Source organism: Haliotis asinina, chromosome 2 (genome assembly GCF_037392515.1).
Source record: "Haliotis asinina isolate JCU_RB_2024 chromosome 2, JCU_Hal_asi_v2, whole genome shotgun sequence".
NCBI lineage: Eukaryota > Metazoa > Mollusca > Gastropoda > Lepetellida > Haliotidae > Haliotis > Haliotis asinina.
In genome coordinates, this window is record NC_090281.1 from 58,361,945 (window position 1) to 58,375,809 (window position 13,865).

The 13,865-nt window shown below is 42.2% G+C and overlaps 1 protein-coding gene across 1 annotated transcript; it reads right to left on the reverse strand.

The window, feature by feature from the left end:
- Positions 1–2,838: 2,838 nt before the first annotated feature.
- On the reverse strand, positions 2,839–11,856 carry LOC137271912 (uncharacterized). Its single transcript, XM_067804296.1, has 6 exons — positions 11,793–11,856; positions 9,210–9,348; positions 8,652–8,869; positions 5,619–5,760; positions 4,267–4,481; positions 2,839–3,065 (listed from the first exon to the last, which is right to left on the reverse strand). The coding sequence occupies exons 1-6, from the start codon at positions 11,854–11,856 to the stop codon at positions 2,839–2,841; spliced, it is 1,005 nt and encodes a 334-aa protein (XP_067660397.1).
- Positions 11,857–13,865: the final 2,009 nt, after the last annotated feature.

Sequence of the window (13,865 nt, forward strand, 5' to 3'; positions counted from 1 at the left end):
CGGCGTAAAACTACACTCACTCACTATTCCACTCAGCTACAAATGTGGCCATACAATCCATATGGTTATTTAATATGTATGTAGATTGTCTGACACCAACAAGTACAGTTTTCTCCAGCCGTTACCTATATTTGCTAGAAATGAATTGAGTCTGAGAACAGACCTGCCAACTACAGAAACATTCATTAACCCGTGTAAACTACATTATTATCCTTATTATTGTGATAGAATATCTATATAGCAGATATATCCACGCAACTAGTACATGTTCAAGGCGCTGAAGTGTTCCCTTGATCAACTGGTGTCGTTGGTATGGGTATTGTTTCTCAACCAACTCAACTCCCTGAGGTGCGTTCAACTTGTGCAGCCGGTTAAGCGCAGTGCGGTATCACATACTTATCCTCACAATGTACCCATTTGCAGCTGGGTGGAATACATAGTCAAGGTAGTTTGTACGTTAGTATACCCGCAACTAGGTGTCGGCATGTGTTCGTGTGTCCACCATCTGGTCACCCACCATCGGATAAGTGGGTTCTTTTACACCCGGTCTATTACACCCGGTTGTAAGTGGGGATCGATCCAGGCACCTGTGCTTACTAGCGCGGCGCCTTTGACAACTGGCGCACATTGTCTGTCCTAGTATGTCAGTCTGTTGTTCATGGCGTTGCAATTTAAAGTAGCTTTTCCGTTGGAATTTCATTTCGCACATATTATGTATGTATCTTGGTTTGCCTGTTCGGAAACATCTCAGACTTGCATGACGTTCCTCCCATGTGAGCAGGCACAACACAACATGACAAGCATAGGTACAAAGAGAGACAATATAAGGTGTTCACTGGTCATGAGATGAACATGGGTTGATGGTTCCCTGCGTATTTGTTCGGGCTCAGGGAACATAAACAAATATCGAGGGTACATCAACCCATGAATGGACCCCGATAGACCAGTGAACAACATATTTATCCTACTGAACACCTCCATGTTAATTTTGAAAGGTTCAAGGACGAGTACAAATCTTTTTTTTGCAGCCATTGTTAGATGGCAGGAAAACACAGATTTAGAGTTATCTCCCTTCCAACGATTTGCATTGGAGAACATCGGTAATTTCCGTATATCATATGTGATTCAATGTTATTCGAGATAAAGATTTTCTACCACGAAGTACCAAATGAGTTCGGCATTCCCACATGGAAACATGGAAATGTTACGCTCTTGTAAGTGGGGTATATTAAAATAATTGAAAAGTCATCAGACAGTCTGAAGCGATATTTACGTGCGAGGTAAGATGGATAATCGACTAAAATACTGACTGCACAAACTCATTCACCGTAAATATGTTGCATATCCAATTTCGGACTGTGATCCAGGAGACATGACAAGACATAAACAAGTACACGTTTCACTCTGAACATAATGGCAGGTGGTGGCAAAATAACGCCCACTAGTTTACACCCAGTTGGGTAACGACATTGTCCCGCCAATCCACATTGATACAAAGAGAGGATTTAGGGCTTCAGAGAATAGCCCGTATACAGCACTCTATCACAGAGCTGGTTGTGACATTATCGGCCATATACATCCACGAGGAGGCATGGTACAGACCACATGATCTGTCGTGGTACTTTATTACTGTGCATAGAGCGAGAATATTATTGCTTGGAATTGAATACGAATTCACTATTGGCAATATACATGCAGATAAATACAAACAAGTTGACGTCTTCCTTGATTTATAGCTCAAGATATTCTGCGTTCGGTCCTGAAGTATTTGATATATCGTGCACAATAAATACGCGGATATGTGCGATATTGTTCTCCATACTGATTTATAGGCCATTTGGCGGGTGTGATTAGCCTGTAGTGGCGAGTCGGGACACTGGTGACAGGGGATGGGGTCAATGATAATATACATTCCGTCTTTGTGCATCAACATATTTTGCTATACATTGTTTATATTAAGTACACTTGGTGTTTAAATTGTGTTCGGTGTGACAGGGCCGAACGGGCTGTCTTAGGTCATGTAACAGGTAATTAAATGTAGGTTCATATTCAACATAAACTGTGCTTTGCAAGCGTTTTGCTTTCTCAACAACTTGGATACGTTTGTCCTAGGATGTTGGATTTGCCCGTGACAACCGTATAGATTCTTTAGTTACAATTAAAAGAAACATAGGAATAGAGAGCCATGTCCCGGTAGCCCATAAACCCTGTATCAGGGGGAATACTTTGTCATTTTACTGCCACTTCTCAGACTTGGCTCTCCTTCACATGCTGTTTAAACTAGTAATATCATCAGTGACGCTTGTACACATAAAACCGTAGCGACAGACACACCATACCAGGAAGCCGTTAAAACACCAGACATAGTACCATGTAACCATAGACCGTCCAACACATCTCGAACAAAAGTGATATGTACTGGACAAAACTAGTTAGGGATGCATGTAAATTTTGAAATTAGGAATAATCATGCATTTATTCATTGACACACTGATAAAATATCAGTCATAACAATACCAATATCCATAGCTTATCTTGTCCAGTATATTTACAAAATGACCCCATGACCCCATTAGTCATTTGCGCCAGGGACAAGAGATATTTACATGCCCTACTGGAGTTTCACTAGCCACTTACACTGCCAGAGGCTATTTCGTATCACTGGACGGTGATTTTGTAAAACTGACTGGACTTCCCATTCCACTTTTGACGATAGTAATCGACAGAGTGTGACTGTTCTAACAGTGGAAGGGCGGCTTGAAGGGTCAAAGGTGAAAAACTAAATTGCGATATGTGTCGGGAAGATGTGTCGTGAGTGGTCTGGGGCCATAATGAAACTTAGAGTTGCTCCCCTTCAATCCACAGCGTAGCTCCCTCCAACGGCGTCCACGTCTGCGTTGCCATGGCATAATAAAGACGACATTCTGTGTCATCTACGGTGAAATGTGTACAAGACCGGTCGTAACATAACATTGCACACTTGTTGGGGACTTCCATTCCTATGGTAAAAGATGGCGTCAAGGGTAAATCGGCATCAGTATGTAACAGCCGGTAATTGGGAGTAACTGCAAGTAAAACAAAACGAGATCAATCCATATTGGCAAAATTATTTAAATTTCTCATCACTGAACGCAGCAAAGTCGTCGGGTGATGCTAGTCACGTGAACACTGCTTCACGTGCAATGGGGTCGTCCTAGTGACGTGTTTGCTGTTTGAAAGACGTTACGCTAGCCACAGTAATTGGCAGTTATTGACAGACACATACTTTGTTTGATCACATAACTAAACCCGAATCGATAAATCAATTACCAGTACTGCGATCAATGGTGATTCAATTACGCTCAACGGTATAGCGGTCATTTTCAATATGGTTAACATCACTAACAACGCTAATTTATTGAACCATGCGGATAAATAATGGTGGGTAAACGGTTAGTTTTGCACTTACCTTGAACCTTGTACCTACCGCATGTGCAGAGGAAATAATCATAACAGGAATTAACTAGATAGGAATTTACAGTTCCACAGCCTCCTTGTTGTGAACTTCAGGATATTTGTCCACGTACAATACAAGACGTGTCCCAGATATTCCCCCAACTACTGGACAACGAGCTAGAAATCAATAAGATGACTTTTGGTTTCGCTTGTTGGAAACATCACCGTAAACGTTTCATGATATTTGTCTACGAACAATTTAAGATGTGTTCCACATATTCCCCCAACTACTGGACAAGGAGGTACAAATCAATATCATCATTCGAACTGGGAGATGAATTGTGGAGATCGAAAAATGATTTACAATATACAAAGGATATTGAAACAGACGCGTCGTTCCACGATTTCAGCAAAACGTCCATGTCATCAAAATGTTTCCTTAAAGCAGACTTAAAACAGAGCTAAGAAAGACTGGGACAATACCATTCGTAACTACTCGGGTCATTCATTTTCCAAACATGGTTCCAAGAATATCCTATATCCCGTGGGCAAAACAGCAACACAGTCAGAGTCTTTGTAAATATGTTTCAGTGTTGAAAGTTGCTGATCATTTAGCTCCCAAAGTTTACGTTTAGATTGTGCTTTGCATAGTTTATCAAAGTTTAAAAGTTCGACGATGCCGCCATTTTCATACTACGAAATGGGTGCGATTTGGTTGGTTTGCCTCTATTCGTGGCAATGGTTGCGTACGATAGGTGCCTCCTTGTAGGTCACGGAAAGAAGCGAGTAGTTGCGAATGGGGATGATACACAAATGCCATTGTTTGCTAACCTTTCCGTTCTTGACAGATGACCGGATGAGTTCTTGTACACTGTTCTGTCTTCCAGCCCCGGTACTGGTAGTCATACACCACACAGTGTTTCCATGACAGACCGTCTGGTTCACGGAAGTCCAACGTCTTCCATTTGAACCACGTGACGTCACTTCCGTCATTGAACACGTAACCTGTGCTATTTGACTCAATGCCAAGCCAGGGGAGGCCAATCCTGGGAAGACAAAAAGGACCACGATTTTCAGTAAAACGTGACCGTAAGTCAAACATCGACAACACTGCAGTGTCTCACACTGTGGATGAGTAGAGCATGTGACCTCCCTGTTAACCTTTCTTGAACATCTGGTATCACTTCTAGCTTACAGAGATCCATTCATGTAAATAATCCTCACTAGTTCGCCTGGCTCTCGTCCAGTTATTAAATATGGACATTCTCTGGTGTTCCCTTTTAACATTTCGAGAGAAGGCAGACAACAAAGGGTATTGTAACTCATCTTCTTTCGACTGTATATTGAGGAAGGTTACTGCTCTTTCGACAACTATATTCCAACAAAATTTCTGATGAAACCTCTAATATCAGACATTCAGGTTTCTCAAACAAGTCTATTGAAATAGTACAACGCACGGCTCAAACCCGGGCCTTCGGCGTGATCTCTAGGCTACACCACCGCCCATTAACAGTACCGAATGCATAACCCTATTTAAATACGTAATGAATAACACTGGTCAACATAGTGTTTCGTAATACACAGGCTATGTAACAAACCCAGATCAACACGACACAAATATCCCAGCAGACATTTCTAAGTCACAGTGCGTGTTACAACTGTAATTGTAAATGTGTTATGTAATACTGCAATACTGCGAGGGGGGGGGGGGGGGGGGGGGGGGTTGGATTGGCAGACCAGAATTGAACCAGGGCCTTCTAACTACCTTTCCCCAACCTTTTGGACTCTCTGGGTAATGCAGAAGGCTGCAATGTTGGGGAGTCTTCACATTTCCTAAAAGTATTTGGTAACTTCGACTGGACAGCGCTCGGTGTTCCATTCTATGATCATCAGTTTAACCAGCCTGGCTGTGCTGTGTGTGTCAAGTCTCTAAATGATACTGATAGTTATCGTAATGATTTGCATTTTTCATCTGCCAAATCCACCAACTGATACATAGACCAATTGCAAACTACAAGTCCAAAGTAAACAGTTCAGACTCCTGGTAGTTACTGACCACTGCCGCCAAAAGGCACTTATCTTGTGATAATGTTGCCTTTGAAATCCACGATTCCCTATTGATGTAACAATCCCAAACAACTATCGTATGACATTGAATTAAGGCGTACGCCCAAGCGACGTACGTGGAAGCATTGTTGAGCACGTCCACGAAGGCGTCCAGTTCTTCTTGGTTCTGTACTTTGGCTACGACGGAGCCCTGCGCGGCACACGCCGCTTTGGCTTCAGTGTACGACATCACCGACAGATTGAAGTACAGTCCTAGCTCTGGAATGAAAACGTTACATTGAAAATTCAGGCTCTCGGATGACATTGTGTAATTTATGTTAGTACAAGTATATATTCCGAGTTAGCAGATAAACGACTGGGGAATCTGTATGCTCTTAGCACTGCGGGCGGTGGGTAAACGTCTTGTTTGATCCATACTGGTTTTTAATGCAGTGGAGCTGCTTGCTTGTAGAATGGACACTGAAGGTTCATTCTCACGGTACGACGTCTTGTAACGTCTTGTAAAGTTGCAATGTGAGAACACCAGAGTCGTGTCAACTTTGACAAGCTCTCAAACTGTCGAAAGCGAGTTGAGAGAAACTTCCCTCTTTCATGCAACGGATCGTATGTATTCGACCAGTAAGAAACGACGAGACAGTATGACAAGAGTTCAGTCCCTTTGTAAACGTGGTCCCAAAGAGATATCAAGACCCGCTCTGAAAGACTGACACTGAGTATTTTATCAACTGTAAAATGTCACAAGAATGTTTATTGAATGTTGGACACAAAAATAATTCTAAGAGAGGCGCCATTTGGTTTGAAAACGCCGAGATTATCGCGAGATGCCTAGTCGTGTTTTAAATAAGATTTTTAAAATCTACACGTGGATACTACAGGGCGTTTGCTACAAGTCGCCACTGTAAATTACTCCATGAATTATAAAGACTTCTCTAAAACGTGAAACTCCGAGTTGCAGTTGGATAAAACATGGCTCAGTATCTTTCTTGACCTGTGTTAATGGGGGTACAGCCACACACAAAGCTCACGTAATGTTTTATTTGTTTTGAAGATCTCGTCACTAATGTTTAGTCATTGATGTTTTATGAACTAGTGATGTGTTCCAACAACAGTGCACACGGTAACCACTTGTCGATATAGCAAACAGGAACATTTATTTTATAAACGTCATTGCCAGTCGGATATTGATAGTCACGTATCTTTAACAAACATTGTTAAAGCTCTCGTTTGTATAGGCAGAGGTATTGGAATTCTCCACCAATAGCCCTGACCGATTATTTTTTAAAAATGCCTGTTTACGGCGCGGTTTCTAATTGCCTGAAAATATTGTCGCTAGGAACAATTTGGTAATGTGCCTGCTTCTTTGACAACGCGATGTGTGTCTGAGCTTTAGAATAGTTGGTCGAAGCGTTTGCTTGTTTGGTCGATTCTGGGATTCAAACTTTTGAACATTGATTGTGATAAGACTAATGCGCGGAATTTACACATGACTTTATTTATGGGGATATCATCCTGGTAAACTGGAAACACTGCTGTGCTGATGACCTACGAGTACATTAGTGCAACCTAAACCGTCCAGCCTCGTCATATAAAATGTTTATCTTGTCGCTGCCACAAGTCCACAGAATGCAAGAAATTGTAATAAGAATCACAATAAATGAAAATCACAAAGAATGTTCAGATAATTTTGTCTTTATTGAGTTTTGGGGTTTTTTTATTTCACGACCGACCGACCCATGTTCAAAATGTAGTGGCTACATGACACTACGTGAAAATGATGCTGATGCTCAGATAGCTAGTCAGCACTCAGCAATCTCCTCGGTATTGTGTTTGAAACGGCAGAGTGGCTGTCGTCCACTATTATATTACATCTAACTCAATGGAGTTAAAAACCCATGAAGGTCTCCGGGATAGAATAGGCCTTCAGCAACCCATGCTGGCCATAAAAGGCGACTATGCTTGTCGTAAGAGGCGACTAACGGGATCGGGTGGTCAGGCTCACTGACTCGGTTGACACTCGGTTCATGTTGCTGATCACTGGATTGTATGGTCCAGACCCGAGTATTTACAGACCGCCACCATAAAGCTGGATTATTGCTGAGTGCGGCGTAAAACTAAACTCACTCACGCACTCGACGGAGTTAAGCGGAGTTTAAAACTCTCAGGGCATGCACTGAAAAAGTGAAGAAAGTTACCATAACAGATGAGTCTGATTAGCACAGCGGCCATCGCTTTGTTGCGTTTTGGTTAATGTACTCATACCGAAACATAAGTCTCATTAACCTATTCAGACAATGACCTACTTTTCAGACGATCCGAATTTTCTCGTGTGAAACTGTAAATTGACACCACAAACAACTCTGGTTAGACTGAATTCCAGTTCCTTGTTTCATAAGAAAATGGTATTTACAAATGAATTTTAATTTTAAACTTTAATTGCACCGTCATTCTCTAATTTATGTCGAGGTTGAGGCAGCATACCTTAACTACGGAATCACAGATTGCCCCTGTCTGATGAGGTCGTAAAACGATTTACAATGCATCTGGCTCACCGGTTAAACTTGTTATGTGTTGTTTTGCGCTTATTGAGCGTAGTTCTGTAACGCACAATGAGGTTGATGTAATATCAGTTCCGTCAGAGACCGCTAAACTTTTCTAGCGGCAGAGCCTCGTTCTGATATTTCCACGATTTCCAGGTTTCCGTTTATCAGAGCTCGCTGTACGACATAGCATGTCGTACGACGTATTTACTAGGATTAGAAGTAGCTTAGTGTTGCAATATACAACTGCGTAGACTTATCAAATCACACTGATTAATATTTATGCATCCACTTAAATGACATAGTCTAAAATACTGGACTGGTTAGTGCATTAAGCTGCGCAATAGGACAGAACCAAGTAAACAGGAAACGTGACTGTTCTGTAATCAATGTTTTGACATGCTGCTTGCGTTCAAACCTGTACCATCGTTTTCATTACTTATGCAAATATTATAAAAGTGTTACTGTCTTTTGCCACGTAGTTTACATTGAAGTGACAACGTGAATGCAATTCAAACAAACAACAATGTGCTGTAATACTTTAGGTGAGTTTTTTTTGTTTGTTTTTGAAATAAATAAAAATAAAAAAACATGGCGAGATTGGGACGTTACCTCCGCATATAGCCAGGTATCTGTCATGGCAGAAGGTAGAGACCCACGAGTTCTTGGTGTTGCGCTCCACTTTGACGCACCTCTTTGTGGCCTCGTCTTGTGGCTCCAAGGGAGCGGACATGTTCAGCCAGTGTGACCACGTGATCGCCTTTCCGGAAGTAAGAATGTGCTTTTCTAGTTCTATGCCATAGGTGACGTCAACCCACGGATCACTTTCCCTGAAAACACAAAGAATCGTGATGAATGGTTGGTACATAAGTATGTTCAAAGGGCCGTTGCTGTCGCGATTTCATCTTAATAACGACGTCAGTGTTGTCGCGGTCACCTTTTTAAGACATCATAGCGCTGACACTGAATATTTTTTTATTCTAATATGACACGAGCGTTTCCATCACATTTAATCTCCAAACCTTAAAGCTGATTTATAAAACTGAATAGAATTTATTGAAGCACTCGTGACCATCTCGTGTTATTCCGGACAAGAGGAAGGTTGCGGAAATGGCCGACTGGTGACGAATGCTATCGAAGCTGAACTCAAACGGACGAGATCCAACTTACATGTTACTTGATGAGATAAACTCATCCAGCGTGGCCTTCTCCCCCAACGACTGGACCGTGAGAAGTTCCTTGTTAATGGCGAGGCAGACATCCCTCGCATCTGCATGTTCCTCTTGCGGGAACACGATATAACTGGCCGCTGCAGCATAATACAGAAATAACTAACCACTTGCATGTATAAGGAGAACTTATTATGACTGCATTTCTATTCCATGTAAATGAGACCTGTGAAGATCCGGGTTAGAACCGGTTCTCAGCAATGCTTGTCGTAAGAGGTGACTAACAGGATCGGGTGGTCTGACTCGCTGACTAAAGTTATGTCGGAAATAGAAGAAAACTGTTTGTTCCCATTTATATCTACAGTTTATGTAGTGTGAAATAAGTACAGTCTCCCTGGTCGGGTGACGTGAAACGTGAAAAGGAGTGAGTGAGTGAGTAACATCGCCAGTCCACCAAGACTAGAATATATAGGGAACGGTTTATTGCTTGTTAGCGTATTCGTACCGTTATAACCTACTGATAATCTGTGAGTGAGTTTAGTTTTACGCCGCATTCAGCAATGTTCCAGCCATATGGCGGCGATCTGTAAATATTCGAGTCTGGAGGAGGGGTCGTCTCAAATGCAAAACCAGGACCCAAACACAAATTGGATAGCTTTGATAAGATGATCATAAGGAGAGCAGTAGATAAGCTGTATGACTGGAAGATACCACCAACCTTCCATACCATCATGGAAGAGATGAATGATGCCATTTCTGAACCTAGAACTATTCGTATCATTGCTCCCAATGAAATGGGGTTTAGGTAAAAAGCAAGGGGATATTCAACCCTTACCCGCAAGTAAAACTATCTCAGAAGCGTTTACGAATACCTGGAACAGGGTTTCAGGTAGTACAAATCGATGAGACTTGGGTGAACATGAATCACTCCACGGGTTACATGTAACCAGGGGCCTAGCTACCATTATAAGGAAAATGCACGGGCTTACACATGACGTTTGATGAAAGAGTTGGAACAGCTCCCAATACTATCGGAATATAAAGCTTTGCAAGCTATCGGGATGGCTACGCGCCTGATGGCCACCGTCAGATGGTAAATGCATGAAGGCTCCAACTATTCCATCTGGTAAAGGTAAACACCTCATCGTTTTTCACGCTGGTACATGTGCTCTGGTCTCATTGACGGGTACGAACTTTGAGGCCATATCTTCAGATTATCGCCAGGAGATGAACGGTGCGGTGGTCATTGTGGATGGAACATCAGCTCTGGACAATCCCAACGTCATCGTCATGGATAACGAAATATAGACTATGACTACCAGTACGACAGAGTGTCCGTGCAAGGGCAGCGGGACAGTAATATCAAGAAAACAAACATGTCAAAACAACGTGATCACGACATGCCAGCACTACACTAACCCCTGCTTATACCATCCATGGTACCTAAACACTAATCCCTGCTCATGGTACCTGAGACTACACCCCTCTCATGGCATCCATGGCGTCTCAGCACTACACCCTTCTCAGTACTACACCCCTCTCATGACAGCAATGGTATCTCAGCATTACACCCCTCTCATGACGTCAATGGCATCTCAGCACTACACCCCTCTCTTGACATCAATGGCATCTCAGCATTACACCCCTCTCAGTACTACACCCCTCTCATGACGTCAATGGCATCTCAGCACTACACCCCTCTCAGCACTACACCCCTCTCTTGGCATCAATGGCATCTCAGCACTACACCCCTTTCTTGACATCAATGGCATCTCAGCATTACACCCCTCTCAGCACTACACCCCTCTCTTGGCATCAATGGCATCTCAGCACTACACCCCTCTCAGCACTACACTAACCCCTGCTTATACCATCCATGGTACCTAAACACTAATCCCTGCTCATGGCATCTGAGACTACACCACTCTCATGGTATCAATGGCATCTCAGCACTACACCCTTCTCGGCACTACACCCCTCTCATGATGTCAATGGCATCTGAGCACTACACCCCTTTCTTGACATCAATGGCATCTCAGCACTACACCCCTCTCAGTACTACACCCCTCTCTTGGCATCAATGGCATCTCAGCACTACACCCCTCTCAGTACTACACCACTCTCTTGGCATCAATGGCATCTCAGCACTACACCCCTCTCAGTACTACACCCCTCTCTTGGCATCAATGGCATCTCAGCACTACACCCCTCTCAGTACTACACCCCTCTCTTGACATCAATGGCATCTCAGCACTACACCCCTCTCAGTACTACACCCCTCTCTTGACATCAATGGCATCTCAGCACTACACCCATCTCAACCCCTCTCTTGACATCAATGGCATCTCAGCACTACACCCCTCTCAGCACTACACCCCTCTCATGACACCCACTGCACGTAATCACGTAAGCACATCTCTGTACTGGTAAAGTTTCTTAAAACCCACGCCACTTTCGGCTGATGCACTGTGAATGAAATCAACTAAGATTGGTTTAAACGCCCTCAAATTAACTTTACATTAACATCATACGTTGGCTACACATAAAGTGAAACATGTAGTACAGAGTTTAGTCTTGATTTTACCTGGCACGAATACCCCAAGGATCAACAGTACCGAGGGAGACAGCGGGTGAAGGATGAGCGTCATCGTGGACAGGACCTACATCAACGAGATGTGATTGTACAATGCATTGATCTCCCTGGGTTCTCGACAACTACCCAGACCAGCTGACAAGGATGGGGATCTATTGACCAGGACTCGAACAACGCTTGCTCATTTTTGAACATGAGCTGGCGATTATATTGTCTGCGCAAATTGTGTAAATATTTGATCTGACTGGCAAGTGAGAGCACACAAACATTATATCAGTAATGTCCGTGACATTAATTATGATGGCCTCGACACGTGTTCCATGAAAAATTAAAATTGTACTTTAACTTGTAATGATGCAACCCTGATCAAATATTATTTGAAACGGCATGTGCGGGAAACCTCTTTACAAGACACTAATGTGAATCTTGACACGTAAACTTGAGAGAGTAGACACATGGAGTCTTGAAGACATCTCTTTTGTTATAAGTCTTAAGTTTGTTTAGCACGTATTTCCAGTCTGTAACCGATCCATCAGCTTCCAGTACATACATGTTGTACAGATTATCTCGTACATGCAGGGTCAAACAATAAAAAGCAAACAAGACAAAAAAAAAAAAAAAAAAAAAAAAAAAAGAAAAAAAAGGCGAAAACAACAAAAACAAAAACAAACACCCTCCCACCCCCTCCCCAACCAGAACAGCCTACAGCAATAAAACAACCAAAAGAACTTTATTCGCTCCAACATCGTAAACTCGAACCTCTGAAGACCTCCTAGTGTGTAATAATAAAATGTTTGTCGACCAACCAGTCTCATTAAATTTTTTGAGAATCATGATCATTTTCCAGGTAATTTGGTTATCATTACGGGTTTTTTTGTTTGTTTTGTTTGTTTGGGTTTTTTTTTTTTTTTGTTTGTTTGTTTGTTTTTGTTTTCCCCCGAACGACCCATCCATGTTAAGAATACGTGTCTACGTGAAACACATAAAAATAATGCCCTTAGGCACATTCGACAATCATCGCTGTACCCATACACGCTATAGTATAGTACAACACGATATAAAACCTTCCATACAGCGTAAAACTCGACTTGCTGTGAGACCCTAGAGAAGCAACACTTATATAGGAAGTTATTGTGTACAGATATATTTCCATCTTTTCACTAAATACATAGTTTACAAAGTGGATTCACTGCATTGATGTGATCAATAATATTTATGTTATATAAATATTGCCTATATCCCTAAAGAAAGAGCATATACATTAATATTAAGCACTTTATTCATAATGTATTGACCTTTACTTACATCCGTTTCAAATAAAAGTGTAATGGTTCAGAAAATTTCAAAGACTAAACGAATATGTATTATAATGGTGTCCTCCTTCGTATCAGCATCAGGCGATGGCTATTCGAAGATTACAATGGCAGTCTGTGGACTAAGTATACTGAACTGTGAAAGAAACGTTACCCGGCTAAACATTTGTCGGATACGTTTCATCTTAATTTTAATTATGTTTTCACTTTTTCTATGTTAGATAGACCTGGTAGGCAATGTTCAATAACATTTGGTTTCAGATTTTCTATTTGATTAACAAAGAAAAGAAAATAATAAAACAACGTGATCAAAACGCAGTTTCTAAAGTAATGATGGGAAGAGGTGCGTATGCATGAAAATGACAATGCATGTGCATCCCGAGGTGTCATCCCTATAACAAGACTCACCGAACATGCACCGAATCATTCAATCACTGTTCGACAGTAGCGACATGCCACAATTTTCACGGTATCAGAGACCAAGGACCAAGGTTTAGATAAACTGAATGTTGGTCTGACTTCTTGTCATTTTTTTCTGTTCATGTTCCGCCTGCAGCAACGAGTCCGAACCACTGGAGGCACAGACGACCGTCCTCGCAGTGGAAGACCGTCTGTGACAACGTTGAGGCAAAAATCGGCACATTGTCCGTTATCACCTGCAAAATCGTTTCGCTACGGTTAAGGAAACTGCACTGGCGATGACAAATCAGCGCAGACAAAGTGGAGGCGTTTGAAGCAGAGAAAAGTGAGA

Bases quoted from the DNA above. Each gene is read 5' to 3' on its own strand.
- LOC137271912 (XM_067804296.1), bottom strand. From the start codon at position 11,856: ATGACGCTCATCCTTCACCCGCTGTCTCCCTCGGTACTGTTGATCCTT. The intron at 8,870-9,209 runs GTAAGTTGGATC...TTGTGTTTTCAG, and splicing joins TTTATCTCATCAAGTAACAT to GGAAAGTGATCCGTGGGTTG. The intron at 3,066-4,266 runs GTTAGCAAACAA...TTTTACTTGCAG, and splicing joins CATCTGTCAAGAACGGAAAG to TTACTCCCAATTACCGGCTG.